The 20,677-nt window shown below is 36.1% G+C and overlaps 3 protein-coding genes and 1 pseudogene across 4 annotated transcripts; 2 read left to right on the top strand and 2 right to left on the bottom strand.

The window, feature by feature from the left end:
• Window positions 1–210: 210 nt before the first annotated feature.
• LOC147519976 (E3 ubiquitin-protein ligase CIP8 pseudogene) lies at window positions 211–1,588 on the top strand (annotated as a pseudogene). Its single transcript, XR_015212391.1, has one exon. The product of XR_015212391.1 is annotated as an E3 ubiquitin-protein ligase CIP8 pseudogene (transcript).
• Window positions 1,589–2,830: 1,242 nt separating this feature from the next.
• LOC147519975 (uncharacterized) lies at window positions 2,831–8,008 on the bottom strand. Its single transcript, XM_086591492.1, has 9 exons — window positions 7,570–8,008; window positions 7,341–7,453; window positions 7,146–7,217; window positions 6,676–6,711; window positions 6,352–6,397; window positions 6,009–6,099; window positions 4,793–4,850; window positions 4,287–4,339; window positions 2,831–3,296 (listed from the first exon to the last, which is right to left on the bottom strand). The coding sequence occupies exons 1-8, from the start codon at window positions 7,646–7,648 to the stop codon at window positions 4,289–4,291; spliced, it is 546 nt and encodes a 181-aa protein (XP_086447618.1). The 5' UTR covers window positions 7,649–8,008; the 3' UTR covers window positions 2,831–3,296; window positions 4,287–4,288.
• A 614-nt stretch (window positions 8,009–8,622) lies between these two features.
• On the bottom strand, window positions 8,623–9,600 carry LOC147519974 (Tetratricopeptide repeat (TPR)-like superfamily protein). The gene has a single exon (XM_086591491.1). It carries the CDS (start codon window positions 9,558–9,560, stop codon window positions 8,862–8,864), a length of 699 nt encoding a protein of 232 aa, XP_086447617.1. The 5' UTR covers window positions 9,561–9,600; the 3' UTR covers window positions 8,623–8,861.
• A 792-nt stretch (window positions 9,601–10,392) lies between these two features.
• LOC147519973 (DEA(D/H)-box RNA helicase family protein) lies at window positions 10,393–20,352 on the top strand. The gene is made up of 19 exons (XM_086591489.1): window positions 10,393–10,749; window positions 10,837–11,001; window positions 11,072–11,140; window positions 11,354–11,460; window positions 12,186–12,264; window positions 12,974–13,147; window positions 13,812–13,960; window positions 14,285–14,380; window positions 14,584–14,686; window positions 15,499–15,561; window positions 15,797–15,858; window positions 16,263–16,359; window positions 16,789–16,907; window positions 16,989–17,031; window positions 17,278–17,379; window positions 18,831–18,929; window positions 19,026–19,112; window positions 19,251–19,525; window positions 20,019–20,352. The coding sequence occupies exons 1-19, from the start codon at window positions 10,456–10,458 to the stop codon at window positions 20,032–20,034; spliced, it is 2,199 nt and encodes a 732-aa protein (XP_086447615.1). The 5' UTR covers window positions 10,393–10,455; the 3' UTR covers window positions 20,035–20,352.
• Window positions 20,353–20,677: the final 325 nt, after the last annotated feature.

Genomic DNA, 20,677 nt, shown 5'->3' with positions numbered 1-20,677 from the left:
TTTTAGACTTGGGTTGATCCATATATTTTCGTTAATTCTATTTTTTTCTTTAAATTTCAAGACTGACATTTTGGTAACATATTGATATTATTCCAAGACTTTGAAATACGATGCATCCTCGTGATTCTTCTTCTAACATCAATGGTCGTCCCTCGGTCAAACAATTTTACAATTTTAACCTACACATATAAAACCCCACAATTTTCTCCCCACTCATTATCTTCTTCTCTTTTTTTCCTTCCACACCTCAAAAATAATAATAAAAAAGCCCCAGCCACCATGGCCGAAACTCCACCTCCCCCCCAACCCACACCATCTCCCCACTCCGATACCGATACGTTACAATACTGGTGTCACCAGTGTGAAAAACATGTTTCCATCGAAACCGTAACCGATCTCCCCGATATAATATGCTTCGAATGTAAAAACGGTTTTGTTGAATTAATTCCAGTACCACCTCCACCTCCACCATCAACAAATCCAGTACCTTCTTTCAGTACCCAATTTCTTCAAATCCTTCGTTTGATTGCTGAGGCAGCCCGTGATGACGAAAACCCACCTCCCCCTCCTCCTACACTTCCATCTGCTGATACTCCTGATTCGGGTGATTTCCTTCGGATCGAACTAAATGGGTGGGGTAATAATAATAATAATAATAATGATGGTGATGATGATGATGATGATGATGACGATGATGATGATGACGATGAGGAAGGTGATGAGATTGACTTTGGGAATACCGAAGGTGGGGGAGATCCATCTGAGATTGGTAATGAAAATGAAGAAGAAGAAGAGGAAGAAGAAGAAGAAGAGGAGGAGGACAATATACGTAGGAGACGCCGTCGCGATCTTCTTCGACTACGGATCAGGGATTTCGCCACACGGGCTACGAGTGGGCGTAATCGGATACTCGATTGGTCAGAGATCTTGATGGGATTAGAAGACCATACGATGCAGTTTCGTGTCGAGATACCTGAATGGGATGGGTATGTTGGAAATCCTGAGGATTATGTGGATGCAGCTGGATATGAACAGTTGTTGCAGAATTTAGCTGAGCTTGATGGAGCTAGAAAAGGAGCTCCACCTGCGTCCAAGTCAGCGGTTTCGGCGTTAAAGAATGTGGTGATTGCATTTGAGGAAGAGGGGTTGATGTGTGCTATATGTAAAGAAGGTGTACCAGTTGGGGAGAAGGCGAAGAAAATGCCGTGTGGGCATGGGTATCATGGAGATTGTATTGATACTTGGTTGGGGTCGAGGAATACTTGCCCTGTTTGTAGGTTTGAGTTGCCTACTGATGATCCTGAGTATGAAGAGCAAAGGAAGAAGAGGTCATCGAGTAGTTCTTCTGCAGTTGGTGGGTCTTCGAATTCTTGAAGAAATAACTCAGTTTTCCAATTATTTGGAAATGTGTGGTAAGTTTCAGACTTTGCTGTTGATTATATAAAAAAAATGTTCCTGTGGAAAATGTGGAACATTTGTTCGACTTCGAATTTCCTTTGAATGTAAATAATTTTAGTTCCAATTTCCTTGTTAAGTTTCATGCCAATGAGAATGAAAAGAAACAAAAAAAAAAAATTTCATCAGTTCATATTTGCTTTTACTAGTATGTGGTATCTGCTTACTGTCTAAATCGCAAGGTGAGGACAGCTATAATCACAAAAGCCTCTTTAGGGCATCTCCAATGGGGGGTGTAAAATTACACCTCCACCTAGGCTCCAAAAGGATTTTACACCTTTAATTGTATAGTATTGTCCAATGGAAGAGTGTAAAAAAAATAATTTTTCAAGCATCTTTAATTTGACGTCCGAAAGTTTAAATCCACGTCCGAAGTTTTTAAGTTTTAAAGTGACGTCCGGACTTTTATTCTAATATCAATCATCGATTATAATAGACTATTACCTACGGTTTAGCACCCCCATTGGAGAGAGTTTTTTGATATTTGAGGTGTAAAATTTACACTCTATACGGTTTACACCCCCCATTGGAGATGCCCTTAGGTCAATAATTTTCAGCATTTGATTTATCCACATTTAAAGGGTGCCTATCTTATCAATCATCGATATATGACCAAGAACAAATGAGGTAATTTACTGTGAGCATTTTTTTATGTAAAATTGCAGATATAGCTTTCACATTTAAAAAAAAAAACCATTTGAGACGAAGTTTGGGCACTTTGTAGATGAATACATGGTATAAGATATCTATTCACCTTGGAAATGGTAAGGGAAAGTGGTCAATTTGTATGCACCCCAAATAGACCTTATCTTCACAAAGTTCAACCATTGACTTGATGAAAGTCTAAGAAGATCCCGTGAACTCTGTGTATAGAAACAAGCAGCGTGAACGATTTCCAAGTCGTCCCTTGTTGCTACAAAGACGAAGTTGGAAGCTGTAATGCATTCACATTTGCCGACTCAGTATGTGGATGTAAATTTGGTCCAACTGTCTAGCAAGGGTGTATCTGCGTGTAATGTGCGTTCCCAACTTCCCATTAAGAAATCTACCGCAGACAAAGTGCGTATGTTATGTAGATAATGTTGAACCTTGTGGAAACTGGAAAGCAATGCCTGAATATCGTCTCTTTTAATACGTTCAAAATGAGAGAGGTAAAGAGCTGCCAAAAAATTTGTGAGGAACTTCATTCAAGCTCCGTCAGACCATACAGGTTGAAATTGTATAAAATTGTGTTGCTCTTGAATGTGTGAATGGTAATGAAGGGATGATACGTAATTATTCAGAACCATTGTTACATGATGGTCTTTATAAAGCACCTGAAAGATTCCTGTTGTGCTCATGGAAGACATAAATCTATCTAAATTTAGACAAATCATAATCTACTAAAGTGATTTGATAATTGACTTCAAACAATTAAAGGGGTGAAGCTCATCGAGTCGCAGAGCTTTAAAGCCCCAGTCTGTGGTCACCTACTAAAAATAGTAATGACGCTCAAAAGCAGGGGGACAAGCTATGAGTCTCTTACACCTCAGTACCTCACACAGTTTCGGATACTTTGGTTGACATGATCAGCCAAAAGGTTACAAAGACTAGATCAGTAGACCACCTTACACATGACACTGTTTCTATGTTTACATCACATTCTGTCTATACTTTATATATACACAGTTCAATATGATTCAGCTAACCCTACAAAATTTCAAAAGAGAGAAAAATAAATTGTGATTCATTCAATTGCACGTGCATTACTGATTAGTGAACTTGTATCCATTATCTCTTCCTGGACCACTGCTATATAGTAGTGGCATCGGTTTCTCCCATTTTAACAGCACTAGTAAAACCTGTCATTTATAAAAATTTTAACTGCAGCATCAGTAGGTTACATTCAAATATATATATTTTTTGATTGGTAAGCCTGTTTTAAATGAGATCAGTAACTCTTTGATGCTGGCGGGGTTCGAGCCCCAGACCTCTGGTATCATCACCCAAAGGTTTTACCGACTTTGCTAGTCGGCACCTGCTACATTCAAATATTTCGGAGCCAGAAATTGGACATGCAGAAAACACTGATGAAACACATTGTGGTTCACCTCTAGACAGTAATCTGTAAATGTAGGTGGAGCTAGGAATTTGAGTTTTCCCTGATTCGGTATCAACCACGCCAAATTTTAGATGGAACTTGTTTTCGACAGCACCATAATCCATATGCAGTAGTGTTAAAGCTAGCATTTCTACATTGTACAAAACTCGGGAAGAAATCTGGGGTGGGTGCAGGACTGGATCCCAGGATATACTATATTCAACAATACTCACCTATATTTTCGTAACTTTTGAGCCAACATTTAACATTTGGAGAAGACAATGTACCTATTTAGTTATCCAGCTTATGGTTTGAATTGTAAGCCACATTACCATATCCTTCTTCACTCATTTGACAGTATCAAAAATAACCTCACCACGACATATACTAATATGCCAAGCATAACAACTAAAGTATAACAATCTATGGGAGGGATCCATTCTTTTGTCATATTCAAATACGGAAGATTTAGCATACCTAAAAAAGTCAATCTTTTATCTTCATCAGTAATTATCACTTATGTAACTGAAGAGAAAAGCTCGCTATTGCAATAGGCAATTTGAATCAGCACTTGAAAAAATATGTAAATGATTAAAAAGGAATGAAGCCTCTTCAGTTTTTCAGCAACTTATTCAATTTACAGAACATTTTCACAGAAGTTTTTGAATTTAAAATCTCCAATATATAGCAATAAAATTTTTGTATTTTAAAATAATATATGAAAGATAAATCAAAAGTAACTGAATTTTACCTCTATTCTGATGATGTGATGACCAGCAAGCCTAAAGCCCCAAGTATTACATACTGCAAGCAAGAAAAACAGCTGATGTAACTACTAAACTAATTAAGTTTCATAACTTCTTGTTTTTTCTGTATCAATCCGTGCTAGTAAGATTTCAATAGCGTTATTTATTTGTCTGAATGAAACATAGCTGCATACTACTCTTTATACCGCTAAAGTCCCTGAATACTCAACATACATGACAACCGTGAACTTAACCTAGGACTATAGACCTGATCATTTATATTTTATGTTTGAGGCAGACACTATCATAGTACAAAAAGTGACAATAACCTGGTTCTAGACAGATTTGCTATTCAGTGTTTGGTTGTTTACAAAATCCTGGCTAAACAGTCCTAAGTCCTAACAGATAGCAGAATACCATTTTGAGCCGAGGAAGCAGTAAAATGTTAAGTGTAGTTCAACAGAAAAGTAAATATGTACTTAGCAAACACAAGTAGCAAAGTTGAGCAAACCTTGAAAATAGGCTTTTCCGTCAAAATGATAGTAGCCCAACCAAAATAGGGAAGAAATCTGAGAACATGAGGCCATATGTAAAAACAATGATAACAACAAAATACACACACACCAATACACCACACACACATGCAAAGGAGGAAACATTGACAATGTCAGAGTATCACAGGTAAACTTTCTAAGGGTCACTGCTATCATACACCTTTTGAGTATATGGTTCTCAGGTTCTGGAATGTTGATGTGAGGCTTAGAAAGGCACCACAAGTTAAACAATGTACTTGGATTCCACCTGAACCAGACATTGTCAAACTTAACACAGATGGTGCGGTAATGGGAAATCTTGGTCCTTCAGGTATTGGCATCTCTTTCAGAGGAAGCATGGGACAATTTTTGCTTACTCTAAACGTGAACATTGGCCAGGGTGACAACTTCAGAGCAGAGTGTATGGCTATCCTTGTAGGTGTTGAGACGGCACTTAGCAAAGGGTGGAAGAACTTGTGGATCGAAACTGATTCGGAAGCAGCAGCTCGAGCCTTCGAAAGTGGAGATATTCCATGGATGTTGCAGCCTAGATGGAGTGTGCACAGAGAGCTTACAGAGATGGAAGATTACTACAGTATGGAGGGAAGGGAATTTTACTGCGGATTTGTTTGCCAAACATGGTGTCACCTTAACGATAAATGAGGTGTGCACCACTGTTGGTCGACCAAATTGGCTACGTAAATGGGAAGCCCCTTTCCAACTCTTTTTCTGATTTTTCTGAAAGTACACTATGCCGTTTTTTATTATGGATAGAGCTATGAAATGTAGAGCAAGAAATAGGGGGACAGCATGTTGTTCACCCTATACAAAACTCCTTTTGTACTTCTTTTTAAAGTTTTATTATATTCTAACTTACCAAGCAAAAAAAAAAAAGTATGATGATCTAGAAATTGATGACAAAAAAATGATGGCTCAAGATCTGTTGCTTCAATAAACTCAGCCTTTGAAGAGGCATTTGGAACACTGAACTCAAATCTAAAAATTCCGTGGTCACTAATCTGTTCAATTAGAAGGATAAGGACTTTTGGCTTATAGGATAAGGCGACTGGCCCAGTCAATGAATGTAACAGGAAGGTAATTCATCAAGTATTACGGGTATTGCCCCTAATGCGTGCTGTAAATTACATATATAACATGTTAGTTGAACTGTTCACATTTATTATAAGCCCTTACCCTGTTACTCTTCCAACAATATGATGTCTTTGAAGCCATAGTTGATCCCTGGAGTATACTCCATTTCTGTCATCTAATGAATTATTATCCCCTAAACAAATCAAACACATCTATTAGAACATACATCCTGCAAAACCGAGCATACTCGGAAAATTTGCTATTTGCAAACAGTGAATGAATCCTTGGCTAAAAGAATCACCATGATACATTTATACTGTAATGCTAATATATCACACAATATCTAGCTAATAGAAACAGAGAGGAATGCATGGAAGAGGCCAACCAGACCAGAGAGCAAGCATCTATAAGAATTGTATAAAGATGCTTGAACCCGAGTAAGTACCTTTAGTGAGAACATCGATTTCACGTGTATCTTGTCGCTCATGCACCTATAAAGTTACAAGCCAAAGGAATGGAAGGAAAATTATTTTCATAATAATTATGTAGGAAGTTAGAAGGGTTGTGAAAAGGGCACTTTTATCTTTGCACAATACTACTAAATGCATTACAAAGATGGTTAACTACAGGTCAATCTATCAGACCATGACTGAAAAAAATTGTGTGTTTCTTTTGTTGCTACTGTGTTAATACCTTAACAAAATGAAAGTAGAAAGCAATAACAACTGGATGCAACTCACAGCAACAAGGAAATACTTAAGATACTAACCGTAACAACACGATGGACAATTGGGATTTTCTTTCCCTGAAATGAATGGACAAAGTAATGAGATAAAATGAGGCGCTATACACAAACATCTGCGGGAAAATTTAATAAAAATTTAAAATCATCACATTAAGAATTTACACACAAAAACGAGTACAAAGATATCTAAAAGTAATAAAGAGACAAGGGGATTCAATGCCATTTATAGAGATGAGGATCCAAGAAAAAGGTAATACAAAGAATACGCAATAAAGAGGAAGAGAAGACTCCTCAAACAAAAGGTAATTTCAAAGAATGTGTCAAGAAAAAGAAGGCAGGTAAGGACCAGTGTTTCCATGAAAATATCACTAACTATTCTCCCCCCAGGGATAATTCTAACTTGAAAAGTAAATTTAATGAGTCAAACTTGTAGTAAGTTACACACCACATTTTCCAATACTATATAAAACTAACAATGAATGAAGAGAATGTACCTCAACATTGAAGACAATAATTTCACCAGCTGATATAGGCGATGTGTTCATGTAGAGGAACAATATATCACCCTACAAACAGATGTATTAACAGGAGTACAGGACAAGTTTAATTAATGCCAAGGATATGACAATTGTAGAGTTTAACATCTAACAATTAGTAAAACAAAATACCAGCAGTAAGTAAGAACTGACCCTCTTAAACGCGGGTTCCATACTTCCAGTAAGAACAACTACAACCGGTGATTCAGATCCACTTAGGCATACCCAAAACTTCCATATCATTAGCACTGATGTTATTAACATTCCTACATATAGCATCAACAAATTTCATTGCTACCCTTTTAGTATTGCCACTTGGTAATAACTAATAATAACAAAACAAATGAAGTATTGAGAAACCAGCATTGAGATTATTTCTTACCCAAATTGATTCCTTGAGTTGTGAGTTGTCTGATCTTGATGGAACGAGCAGAATCAACTGCTTTGCCAAGAAACTCCATGTATTTTTGTTGGCTATTTTGTTATTGCCAGTAGTGAAGATGGTGGGAGGGAAAGCGGCTTTGAAGACTTTTTTGCATTGTTGAATTTGTTAGGAATAGGAAGTAACCAAGGTTTTTCGTGTTCCTCATGGGGCCATATTGACTCAGCAAAATAAATGAAACGGGGATTCGATTTTCATCAGTCAGAATGATGCTAGATGAATGCGTTGTCGTCCTCCCATTGGGTAGCAAGTCCATAAAGCTAACAAAAATAAATGATTCTGCTTATCCGGGTGTGGCTTTATTTCAATTTTCAACAGGAATTGACCAAGGAAAAAGCCTAGGCAAAAACCATTACCGGCGTCCTTAAACCAGGATCGCTAATGCAAAGAAGATGGGCATTGAACTTTGTTATGGTTTCTTCTTTGCATGCGATGTACAATGCTACACTCTAAGCCTTAAATTTGCCAAAAGTAAATTAAAAAGATTTCTCTGTGTATCAGAAAAATTCATTCTTTTTACTAAAATACACGAACAAGGTGAACAACACTTGTAAATTCAAATTTTTATCTCCAAAATGTTTTTTTTCTGTCCCTCTACGCAATCTTCAAATTCTTATCTCCAAAATGTAATTTCAAATCCAAAGCATTGTGTTTCTTAGGATATGTGTACCTGTAATTCATTTTTAGACATTTGGTCTAGTGCATCTGTGCATGACAACTTGAAATTCAACTCTTTTATAGATCTTCTAGAAAAATGGATAAATTATATGATAGTTCCGAATATGTCAGGCAGTGTTTACTCTCGAATTTGATCCTTCAACTTTTCTAGCTAACTAGTCGATCTCTACATTTCTCAATCTGTGAACATGTTGTTGCCTAAACTCTGCTAATCTGCTTCAACAGAACTAAATCCATACAAGTAATATGTTCCATATTTCATGAACATTAAGAATCCCATTCAAAGGATTAATGCCCATCCGACTGAAAACATAATTGATTCGGTAAAATATAAAAGTATTGCAATATTATTATAAAATAATTCATTTCATGTACTTATACAACTCTCCCAAAACGATTTCCATCATCCAACATACAATATACGATAAAAATGCTACATAAGCTAAAACACAAGTGCCTCGATTTAATTAGCAAAACGGAATATTTGCATATTCTGCAATTTAAAACATATATATTATTATTATTATCAACAACAACAATTGATTATAAAACGATTACCGACATCCTAACTCAGCTCGTCCTTCATCATTAATCGAAGTATTCAAACACAAATTCTGAAGATCAATATAGCCTATAATAGTATCCTCAAATGTGGCATCTTTCAACTGAGCCTCAACAAACGTAGAACCCGATAGAACAGCATTCCTAAACACCACACCTTGCATATTTGCTTTTCCAAAATTAACTCTATCCAAAACTGCATTACTAAAATCAACTCCTTTAAAACTAGCTCCAACTGCATAAGCTTTAGACATAACAACTTCTGACATATCAGCACCATCAAATTTTGCACCAGACATTAATGCAGCTGTTAGTGATTTTCCTTTGAGATTAGATTTCTCATTTGTGTAGTCGCAAAATCTAAGATCAATTGCTGTGTCATAAACACCATTTGCTTGACCAATTGTGTTTCCTACAAATGCGCGTTCGCATCGTTTTGGGTCTGTCGATAACGGTGGGAGTCTTGAATTGGCTGCTATTACTGGTGATGTAGTTGTAAGTGCTAAAACGGCTAGTAAACCACATGCAACTTTTTTTATTTCTTTGAATGTTTGTTGGTGGTGGTTTTCGAGGGGAGGGGATGAACAGCAGTTGATTCGAATTGGGCCATAGAGTTTCGAGGACATAGATTTTGGTGTGGGAGAGTGCATGGAGAAGCTGGTTCGTGGGAAAGAAATGGAAAAGGTTGCCATTTCAGCGTTCGGATTTTATCGTCCTTGTCTTTCTTTTCTATCCATTTATCCATTTCTCATTTCTCCGGGCCTACCTATTTTCCCTTAATTTATTTGTGCCGACTGCCGAACATCATTCAAAGTCTGAAATTTCAAAGAGTTGGAAATTGAGGTTCTATGCTTTTAAACCAGCGTTTTTGAATGTTTTTGAATGTCTTTCTTTCTTACCAAGAAACTGATCTATAATGGTAAAAGGTTAATCTTTTGTGTTTATATATAAGTTTTTGTTTTTGTATATATAAACGCAAAATTGCGTTTTTGAATAACCAACAATATTTAATCACATAATTCTAAACAACTTATTACCAATTACATTCAACATTCATTTAGTGGTGAAAAGTGGGGAAGCCAGTTTTTGTTGAAGAAGATAACTTTCTTGTATCTCCACTAATCCGCTCGCATGTTTACCGATTACATTCAAAGTCTAAGCAGTTGCGATGCAACAAAATAGCAACCTACCAATGTAATCAACTTGAATATTTTAACAAGTTAGAAACTAGACAAAATGACAAACATAAAATTTTGTAACCAACAAATACGGATGGAGAAACCCATATAGCCCTCATGAAAGTATACATAATCTCACCATTTTATTGTTGAATAGATTTCAATATCAAACTCGCTGCGAATTCTACTTATAAACAAAACCTTGAAGGTTGATAGGATAGTTTTAATTAAGTAGTAATCAGTAGAATAGTGGTTGAGTGGCCGAAATGCTGGCGGAATATTTCATAATCTACACGGGTATGGGCCTGAATTGTAGAAACTGTTTACATCATAGCCCAGCCCAACGTGAAACTAAAACCCTTACTCTAACAAAACCTCTGAAACCACCACGCAAAGCCGCAAAGTTTCAATGGAAGAAGAGTTCGATTTCACATTCGAAGTGAGTGAGCAAGAGATCGAAACAGACACCGAAGACGAACAAGAAGAAGAAGACACGTCAGCTAAAAAAAGTCAATCACCATGGGAATTTGCTGCTTACTCAGAATCAGTAGCAGAAGAACACGCTCGAAGAAGTACAACTTCTATTGACCAAAAAATATCCAAAGTCCGTGAAGAACACGCCCTTCAAATACCCAGTCCCAGTGATGATGAAGACGAAGACATTGAGTCTGGTTCAGAACCAGAAGATGATAACAATAAACAAGTAAAAAAAAAAAAAAAAAAACTCTTTCCTTTTCTATTCATTCTTTCATTTTACCGAATTTTTAACGATATTTTGTGAAATTTTCAGCAAGTGTTGAAACCGGAAGTGAAAGAAATAGTAGATGCGAAGTCGTTCTTTTCGTCATCTGATGGAACTTCATTTCATGCTAATTCATTTATGGAGCTTAATCTTTCGCGGCCGTTGCTTAGAGCTTGTGATACTTTGGGATATCAGAAGCCTACTCCAATTCAGGTTTTGTTTTATTGTCACATTTAACTATTATTGAGATTTTTTTGCCTGAGTTTTTTTAATAAAATTGTAGGCAGCTTGCATTCCTCTAGCGTTAATGGGGCGTGATATTTGTGGGAGTGCTATGACGGGTTCTGGAAAGGTAAGGTTACAATGTTTAAAGTCCATTTATTGTGTGTTATTATGGTCTCGACTCTTAATAAGCTGTATCAGCCTAAAACTAGGAAAATTATAGTTTCTTGTATAATTCTTGAATTGATATCCAACTAAATTTTCGATGAGCTAAACAAGTTATTTTGATATGATCATCTGGTACTTCTTCAAGCTAAACAAGTTACACTTGTGTTTTATGCAGACAGCTGCCTTTACCCTACCTGTGTTGGAGAGGTTACTATTCCGTCCGAAGCGTATACATGCAATCAGAGTTTTAGTTCTTACTCCAACTAGGGAGTTGGCTGTGCAGTACGTAACCCCATCTGATGTTTCTTTTAATCTCTCCCTCCTCTCCTTTTCCCTGTCACTTTCATTGTTGCATTTTGCATGTTTTGTTTTGCTAAATATACCGGGATCCTCTGTGGTTATTGCCTTTGATTTTACATATCAATGCCCAACAAAATACCCTGAATTACAAAAACAGCAAAATGTATAGTTAACAGAAATTACAGTGAAACAAAAACCCACTTTCTAGTAGCAATTTATACTCTGAACACATAAAAGAGTCCCGACATAAAGAAAAAAAAAGAGATTTTTTTTTACTCAAGACGACATGTCACTGAAGTCATCTAATTACTGGGCCAGGAGCCCAGGAGAGCAATACTTGTCACGGAAACACTGAGAATGCGGTGGATTGTGTATGTCCAAGAGCACATATACTGAAACAAGATATACAAAGATAGACATATGGTTGACTATTCTATGTATTTATCCCTGTTTCCTGAGATCTATTCTCTCCTAGCTGAGGGGTGTTTAATTTATTATACCACAGTTACCTTTTCTATTTATCGAAGCCACCGATTTGACTCTTTAGCTCAATTTCCATTCATGATAAAATATTGTACGCTGTCACATTCATGAACTTGGGGACACAGAAAAATGTAAAAAAAATTGGTTTTATCTTTGTAGTTTTGTGTCATTAATTGGAACGCTGACACCGCCCTTGTTCCTTCCTCTTTATACTCTGATGACAGGGTGCATAGTATGATAGAGAAGCTTGCACAGTTTACTGATATCAGGTGCTGTCTTGTTGTTGGAGGACTTTCAACAAAGGTTTGTGTACAAACTTTTAGTCTATTACAACTGGGTATTAGATGGGTTAACGTACCCTTATGTTGCAATTTGGCTGCACTTCATTTGTCTAGTTTCATTTTCATATTTAGTGTCTGTCCCTCTTCCTTTTGTTTGATTGATTATTAGAGGCCAAATACCTTTTAATATTGAGTCTAATTGCTTCTCACTTGTTCAAGTTTTTCTTTCATTTTTCTGTGTCTATTCTCAATGAAGTTTTTTATTCGCATTGAGGTGGTGCATGTATATTTAAAATTATTGAAGCTAAGAAATCCATATACACTACCATACTCATTTGAAATAACCCAACCTCGAGAGATACAGTTAGTGTTACATTTTCTTTCGGAGACATTCATCCCTTTTCTAATTTTGACGGTTGTAGCTGATTTATGTATTGTGGGGGTGTTTAGATCTGATATTATTAGCTATACCCCTTGTTTTCTTAAAGCCTCTTTAATACTCGTGCGCAAGTTAATTTTTTATTTTTTTTGTAGTATGCACAATTCTTAGAGAAAGCTAGTGAATATGGTCCAATTTTATCCTTATTGGGAAATAAAATCTGTGTTTTTTGTGTTCGTATTTACTTCTAATGCAGCTCAATATGCATAGATTTGGATAACCAAATTAGCAAGTCTGTTTGTGTTTGTTGACGTTTAATGATGACCTTAAATTTCATGTTTTTTTGTTTCAGGTGCAAGAGGTAGCCTTAAGATCGATGCCTGATATCGTCGTGGCTACTCCAGGGCGTATGATAGATCATTTACGCAATTCTCAATCCGTGGGCTTGGAAGATCTTGCTGTTCTGATCCTTGATGAGGCCGATCGTCTTCTCGAACTTGGATTTAATGCTGAAATACGTGAGCTGGTATCTCCATTCTTTCTTTTTCTCTAGAGCGTGCATGTACATTTATATGGATTTAATGCTGAAATACCATTCGTGATCTGGGTTTGTTGTGGACGAGTGGACATGTATATAGATATTTTTAAATGATTCAAATGTTATCCTACTGATATTATTGACAATTATGCACCAAACAACAAGATTAGCATCACTTATTGTTTGGGAAGATCTCACGTATTGTTAAGTCTAAACTTCTGGATAGATTTGGACAAATGATTATATGCATGTTTAGACACTCATCACAATTTTCTGACCCCAGTTCTGTACCCTGATATTCAAATTATCGAGTTATTGTTAAGTGTTTTATGTGAATGGCTAAGTTGATCTTTTAAGTAGTTTTGGTTGTATTTTTGGTGATTATGAATATAATTACCTGATTTATGGGCCCTTTGTATGTTGTCATCATTGTTATATTTTAGATTGCTCCGAGTTGGATAAGCTTAGTTTTTCTCCACATGGAGTAGAGGAAAGAGTGAAATCTCTATCCATAATTTTAGTGAAGATAATAGACTATACATATCTGTTCTTATGTTGCTTCATAGGTTTCTTAAACTATACATAATGTTCTTGTGTTGCTCCATAAGTTTCTTTTTGAAATGTTTAACACTTCCTTTTTTTTTTTGTTTAGGTTCGCATCTGTCCTAAACGAAGACAGACCATGCTGTTTTCTGCTACAATGACTGAAGAAATTGATGAGCTTATCAAGCTTTCTCTAACTAAGCCTGTGCGTCTTTCAGCCGATCCATCTACAAAACGACCTGCCACACTGACTGAAGAGTAATACACTTTATCTCTTTAAACCGTACATTTTTCATACTTTGTTTTGTCATTTTATCAAAACAAAATTCTTCTCTTTAAGACATAATTTCACTCAGTTGCATGGTTGAGATACATACATCCACGTAAAGGAGTGGGAGTGCACTCTGGCCTGACTGCACTATGTAGAAGTGATAAAGCTAATGTCAATGGAACTTATATAGTGTCTTCTGATTTACGTAGTATATGCGGCCAACAGATGTATGCATGTATATACTTGTGGTCGTGGAAGCACTTACTTCAATGTCAAAATTTAACTCCCAAGACATTGTAACATTGATGCAGGGTAGTCAGGATCCGTCGTATGCGTGAAGTAAATCAGGAAGCTGTTCTTCTTGCATTGTGTTCTAAGACTTTCACATCCAAAGTGATCATTTTCAGGTTCTTACTATGCACAACTCTATCTAACTAATGATTAGAAGTTGTTTAACTTATTGTTTATCTATCTTTCATAAATTGACTCGTGTTGTTTCAGTCCAAGGTAGATAAGAGTTAACCTAGCTTTACGTTGGCAGACACTTCAGTTTAGTTTTGGGTCTTTTTACCACTGCTAACGTCTTACTTGTTAATTCTTTGGTTGGCAGTGGAACAAAACAAGCTGCACATAGATTGAAGATTTTATTTGGATTAGCTGGTTTCAAAGCTGCTGAGCTTCATGGAAATCTTACCCAAGTTCAACGTCTTGATGTGAGTTGCTTTATCATTTCGATTAGATTGGAGATTCTATATTCTCTTTTCCCATAACCAGTATCATTTACTGGTTTTGTAATGCTACTGATATATTTAGTAATGCGACTTGTGTATTACTGTATTATGTTCATCAGGAAAGACTTTTTGGTCTTAGTAATAACCAGAGATTGTATGTTGAGATCGGTTGTGTTTCTAGATTTGTTATTACATTTCAGTATCTTATATATACCTTTTATAGTTGTTTGTGTTCGTTGGTAAACTTTCTGAATATATTGATAAAAATAGACCAATTGAAAAAAAATATATTGATAAATACGAGAAGGCCTAGTTCTAGTGTGGATATGGCAGAAAAGAGAAGACAAATTAGGAAGCATAATATAAGTATATAGTATATATTAATGCAGGCTAGAAAATATTTTTGCAGTTGAACATGACTGTCTCGAACCAAAAATTCCTCTTAAGCACTCCACTTCTTATACTAATTAGTAATTACAGATAATTCGTTTTTCAATGGTTTATTGAACGTTGTGAGTTTGCCCCTCATAAGTCTCACTGCTCAGAGAAATGTCCCCATATTGTTGTGAGTAAGAGAATGCTCCAGAAATGAATGTGAAGTATGGCATCATAATTGCATTAGATTTTACCTGTAATTAAGTGATAGTTTTGTACAGGAGGCTCAGAGTTTATTGTCGTGTTTCATTTTCTTCTCGTGTTCTCATCAAAAATTTATTAAATGAGCCGAGTTTTACTGAAAATGCACGGGAAAAGAATATCTGTCATATCTAAGAAGTTTATTGTTATTTATGTAGGCTCTGGAGCTTTTCAGGAAGCAGGACGTGGATTTCCTTATTGCAACTGATGTCGCAGCTCGTGTTAGTATATACATAGTGCAAGTCATATTTAACATTGAAGATTGATGTTAACCATTGCTTTTTTTTTTTGAACTGGCCTTGAGGTTATCTTTTCGGACTGGTGCCAAATGATGCAGTCCCTTTAGTTTTTGAAAATCTGAAGTGTTTCTTTGGCATACTTTTATCTGTTACCAATTTGACAAACATTCACACATCCTCTATTCACAAACCTGATGGTTTTGGTGGTTTCTTCTAGGGGCTTGACATAATTGGTGTTCGAACAGTTATTAACTTCGCTTGCCCACGTGATCTTACTAGGTGGGTGATTTAGTATGAATTATTTTTATGTTGTCCATCTTATTGCCAACAAATAGATTACCATTTTTCGTACATCATGAACGTTGGACCTCTTTTTATGATGTGTGGAGTTTTGTCAGTAAGTGCATTGTATTGCAATAGTGTGAATGTGTTTAGAAAGCTTGATATTTAGATAGCTTAATCCTTTGGGAAAGATGTCCGATCCCGGTTAATTTGATTGATATAGAATACTGTGGTACTTCGGTAAATTGTATGGGGAACAGAATTAAATTCATTAAGGACATGATATAAACAAATTCATTGTAGAAAAACCATCAAATGTCACTGGTTTATATTTTGTGACATTTCTTGACCACTTTCCCTCTTCTCTCTTTTCTTCTGACACTCTTTGACCATTTTTGCAGTTATATTCATCGAGTGGGTCGTACTGCAAGAGCTGGGAAAGAAGGATATGCTGTTACATTAGTATCTGATAATGATCGGTCTGTCCTAAAATCCATTGTAAGCAACTTAGACCATTGTTACTCTGTTCTCAATAATTCTTTAGGTTGCAAATAGAGGAAATATAGGTGCTTGATCGGTATTTATTTACAGTGTCTGGTTGGTACTCTTAAAAGTCTACATACTTTGACTGAAACTTCTCTTTATGCATTATAAAAAATGTACAAAGTTAGACCTAAAACTGTTCTGGTCCTTGCAACTATTGATTCTAATCCTCGCACAGTTACACTTTTCTGCAAAAGTAAGATCTAATTATTAAGTATAAAAGTCCTGCCCCTTGTTTTTGTTACTGTATCATGAAAATGTAAATAAACAATGCATAATGACTACAAAAGAGATTTGTCCTTGAATCTTCATATAATAAGACAATAAGTACAATACCTATACTCTTTACTGATCTAAACCAAAAATTGTCATTTTGCGTAATAGGCAAAGAGAGCTGGTTCAAAGTTGAGGAGTCGAATAGTTGCGGAGCAATCAATATCTAAGTGGTGTCAGATGATTGAAAAAATGGAAGACCAAGTTGCTGAAGTTCTCGAGGAGGAGAGGTTCTAATGGCTTTAAATGTGATTTTTGATCCACTCTGTCCATGAGTCCACATTGTTCTAAAAAGTTCATTTTTTGTGCAGAGAAGAGAGAATCCTAAGGAAAGCTGAAATGGAAGCTACAAAGGTATATGATTCAACTGTTTGATCAATGAGTACTAGGAGTTGTCATTCATAAAAGCTCCTTTAATAATTGAATTAGTTTGAAGGTGTAAAAAAGTACGAGACTTTAACAATTTGTTGGTTTGGTGAAGGACATGTTAATATTCTCTGCCATTGTCTTGGGTTTGTGATATATTAGCTCTAGCAGAACACACACACAAACCTGGTATTTAGTCATTGACACCATGATTTGTTTTCAAATGGCTTGCAGGCAGAAAACATGATTGCCCACCAGGATGAAATATTTTCTCGTCCTAAAAGGACATGGTTTGCTACTGAAAAGGAGAAAAGACTCGATGCCAATGCATCAAAGGCAAGTATCTCATTCTGGTTGTCATTCATCACTTTAATGTAGGTACATATTCACAGTATAATGTGATAGTTTTCTGTTTCATGATGAACCGATGGACATTAAATTTTTCAATAATTTAATGTCATGCATTTCTTTATTCTGTACTTGTTGGACAAAGAGCTATCAAATTACTTACTGTCAGTCTATCAGCACTATTTTGTTTCTTAAAGGTAAAATTGGGTTTTAATTTCTACTGAGTTATTAGTTATTACAGTGGAGGAATGTCGTTGAGTTATTTCTTACTCTCTGTCTTTTGATGTTATATCTATGAGGGCATCTCCAATGGGGGGTGTAAGTTTACACCTCCACATTAGTGGCACTTAGGAGCCACTAGGATCATTTTATAGCCCTCACTCTACACTAATAGATAGTATGAAAATTTACACACTGGAGCAGCTTCAATGCAAAAGACGTCAAAATTAGTAAACACAAAAACAGACGTCAATTTGAATGACGTCTCACTTAGTTTACCACTTGCCTTCAGTTCAAGTTCCTTTGTTTTTGTCTTTTGGTTGTTCATCACAAAGACGTCAAAATTTCTAAAACAAAAACAGACGTCAATTTGAATGACGTCTCACTTAGTTTACCACCTGTCTTCAGTTCAAGTTCCTTAGTTTTTGTCTTCTGGTTGTTCATCACAAAGTCCGTCCCTCTCTTCCTCAACAAATCGACTTCACACAACATCTTTGAATTTCGATTTTGTCTTGTTAATCATTTATTGATATCTAAATACTTTCCAATGTCCTAAATATAATGATTTGCAATTATCTCTCCAATTAACAGGAGATGGTTTTCATTACTGATATTGTATCTCCAAATTTCCTATTCATGTAAAAGAAAATCAAATCCCCATCTCATGTTTTACAAATCACAAGCCATTAACATGAATATCTGTAAGAAATTGAAGGTTTTTGACTCTTTCGAAAAAAATTGAACACGAAATTGAGAATTGGGTATGGGAGTATGAAATTGGGTATGAAGTTAAGATAATCACAGTTGATATGGAGAAGACAAAATAGAAAAGGTTCCCAGTTTGGCACGCCAAGTTAAGTGACGTATGTAAGTACAAAATGTCCACAGGTCGTTTCAATACATGCCCGAGGCTTTTAACAGTTTGTATCTCCGTAGGGGAATTTTCACATTCGGTTATGAGTTAATAACTAATACATACGGTATTCACCTCCCATTGGAAAGTTGTTTTTTATATCAGGGGTGTATTTTTTCCATCTTATACGGTTTCCACCTTCGATTGGAGATGCTCTGAAGCATAGTTTTGCACAGTTTCGTCAGAACTAATGCTCCTTCTGTTCACCAGTTTTCATGAGTGTTTTGGGATGTGCACAACATTGCATTGAGCATGTATGGATTTGAATTGTAATAATCACTGGATTTTTTATTATATCATTTGACAGAATTCAAAGGAGAAAGAGAAAAACTCAGCAACAGAGGTAGTCAGTGCCCAAAAGGCTGAAGATCTCAAAATGAAGGAAAAGAGAAAGCGGGAACGAGAGGTGTCATTCTATTCATTTCCAGTCCGTCTATGTGAATTTCTTATCTAGTTTTGTACTTATGCGGTTAGTACATTCTTTGGTGATTCTTTTAAACAGAAAAATATGCCACGAAAGAAGCGTCGAAGACTTGAGGCAGCTCGAGAGATGTTGGAAGATGAAAATCAAACTGAAGAGTTAGAGCAGGTTTGGATCGTGCAATGGTGTCTAATTGTATTATGTTTGCAAAAAGAGAGTTGAAGATTTTGGTGGGGGGATGGTTGTATTCAGAAATTTACATGTTATACAGTAATGAGGGAACTTAAGTAGCTATTTCAACTACAGGAAGGAGGAAAAGGCAAGAAAGATAAAGCAGGAAAGTTACTTGTAGATGTGGCTTACAGACAGGCAAAAGCAGTTAAGGCCGTAAACAAGGCACAAGATGCTGGCAAGTTTGTGAAGAAGGACAGGAAAACATCAAAGCGGCCTTCTCAGAGAAATCAATCAAGGCCAGAAGAAATGCGTGAACTGTTCCAGAGTGATATGGGTGAGAAAAAGCAGAGGACAAACGTTCACGGTGGAAAGAAAAAATCCAAAAGCTCTTTCAAAAGCAAATCACGGTATGAATAAAATTTAAACTGCAGACCTTAAATTTAGTTTACTGTACTTGCTCAGTGATGATTTCAATATTTTATTGTGTGTGGGGTGGACCAAGTAATATATTTCATGTTGGGTCTACTAAAATGGAATGTACATTAAGCATATGATCGGCTAAGCATCAGAGGAATGCACTGAGAACCAAATCGATTGTGCACCCATTCTTTACTTAATTACTGGCCAACTGCCAACCTTTGCTGGGGACTATGCTTTACACAACCTCTAAAGCACGTCTATGTCACTTCCCTTTAGTTTCACCCACGCAAAGAAATTTGGAACCATGAAGGCATATTATTTGAGATAGATGCTGTTTGTTTTGTTTTTCCGTTGTAGTCAGAGTTCCAACTCACTGAAAAATTGTCATATAGTACAATACTTTGCTTGTGAACTTGTAGTTTCCATTTTAATTTAGTCAAATAATAATATTATTTATTGTTCATATTCATCTTGTTGCAGGTATAAGCGCAAATAATTTTGGATATGATTCAGTGAATACCATAATTTGCTCGTTCAATCTCTGAATCCTCGGAGAATCGGTATAAAATCTGGCTCCCGCACCTCAAGATTATTTATATTGTTGCCATCATAAATTTTGGAGTGGCTATGTTTCCATATGTTTGTTTTAGAGCTCATAGAGTATGTCAGAGGAATCCCAAGTATATTCTTTTGTTGTCTCATGTGATGTATTTCTTACAGGCATTCTATTACTTTTTGCTTCGGACACAACATTATAGACTGTTGGATCTAAAAGAGATATTCATGTTACAAGTTAAATTCTTTTGATTCTGTACATCGTGTGAGTGCTGATTTTCTTGCTTGATCTGGGCCGGTGTATGTGTTAATGCTTACAATAGTCGCTACATGCGTTGCCACATAATACTTAAGTGCGTGTTCTTAATTGGTGATTTATGCGGTGTCTTTTCCATCCAGTTGAGCTAGTGGTGGTAGGTCATGCAAATAGATCTATATCTTCAATCAAGACAATTTCCCTTTTTCGTTTCATTGATTATGAAAACAATGTTTCCGTCAACTTGTCTGAATTATCTTTTGGTGGGGACTTCATCGTGTCAGCCGGGCCTTCTTTGTCTAAATTTCAGATAAGAATAGTCATCGGC

Source organism: Coptis chinensis, chromosome 2, assembly GCF_015680905.1.
Source record: "Coptis chinensis isolate HL-2020 chromosome 2, ASM1568090v1, whole genome shotgun sequence".
In the NCBI taxonomy this organism is placed as follows: Eukaryota; Viridiplantae; Streptophyta; class Magnoliopsida; order Ranunculales; family Ranunculaceae; genus Coptis; species Coptis chinensis.
The sequence above is the reverse complement of the archived record's forward strand: the minus strand, read 5'-3'. Positions and strand labels throughout refer to the sequence as shown.

Coding starts and splice junctions, on each gene's coding strand:
- LOC147519975 (XM_086591492.1), bottom strand. CDS start 7,648: ATGGAGTTTCTTGGCAAAGCAGTTGATTCTGCTCGTTCCATCAAGATC. Junction 6,712..7,145: donor TTATTGTCTTCAATGTTGAG/GTACATTCTCTT, acceptor CATTCATTTCAG/GGAAAGAAAATCCCAATTGT. Junction 6,398..6,675: donor TTGTCCATCGTGTTGTTACG/GTTAGTATCTTA, acceptor GTAACTTTATAG/GTGCATGAGCGACAAGATAC.
- LOC147519974 (XM_086591491.1), bottom strand. CDS start 9,560: ATGGCAACCTTTTCCATTTCTTTCCCACGAACCAGCTTCTCCATGCAC.
- LOC147519973 (XM_086591489.1), top strand. CDS start 10,456: ATGGAAGAAGAGTTCGATTTCACATTCGAAGTGAGTGAGCAAGAGATC. Junction 11,461..12,185: donor ACTAGGGAGTTGGCTGTGCA/GTACGTAACCCC, acceptor CTCTGATGACAG/GGTGCATAGTATGATAGAGA. Junction 15,859..16,262: donor TGCCCACGTGATCTTACTAG/GTGGGTGATTTA, acceptor CCATTTTTGCAG/TTATATTCATCGAGTGGGTC.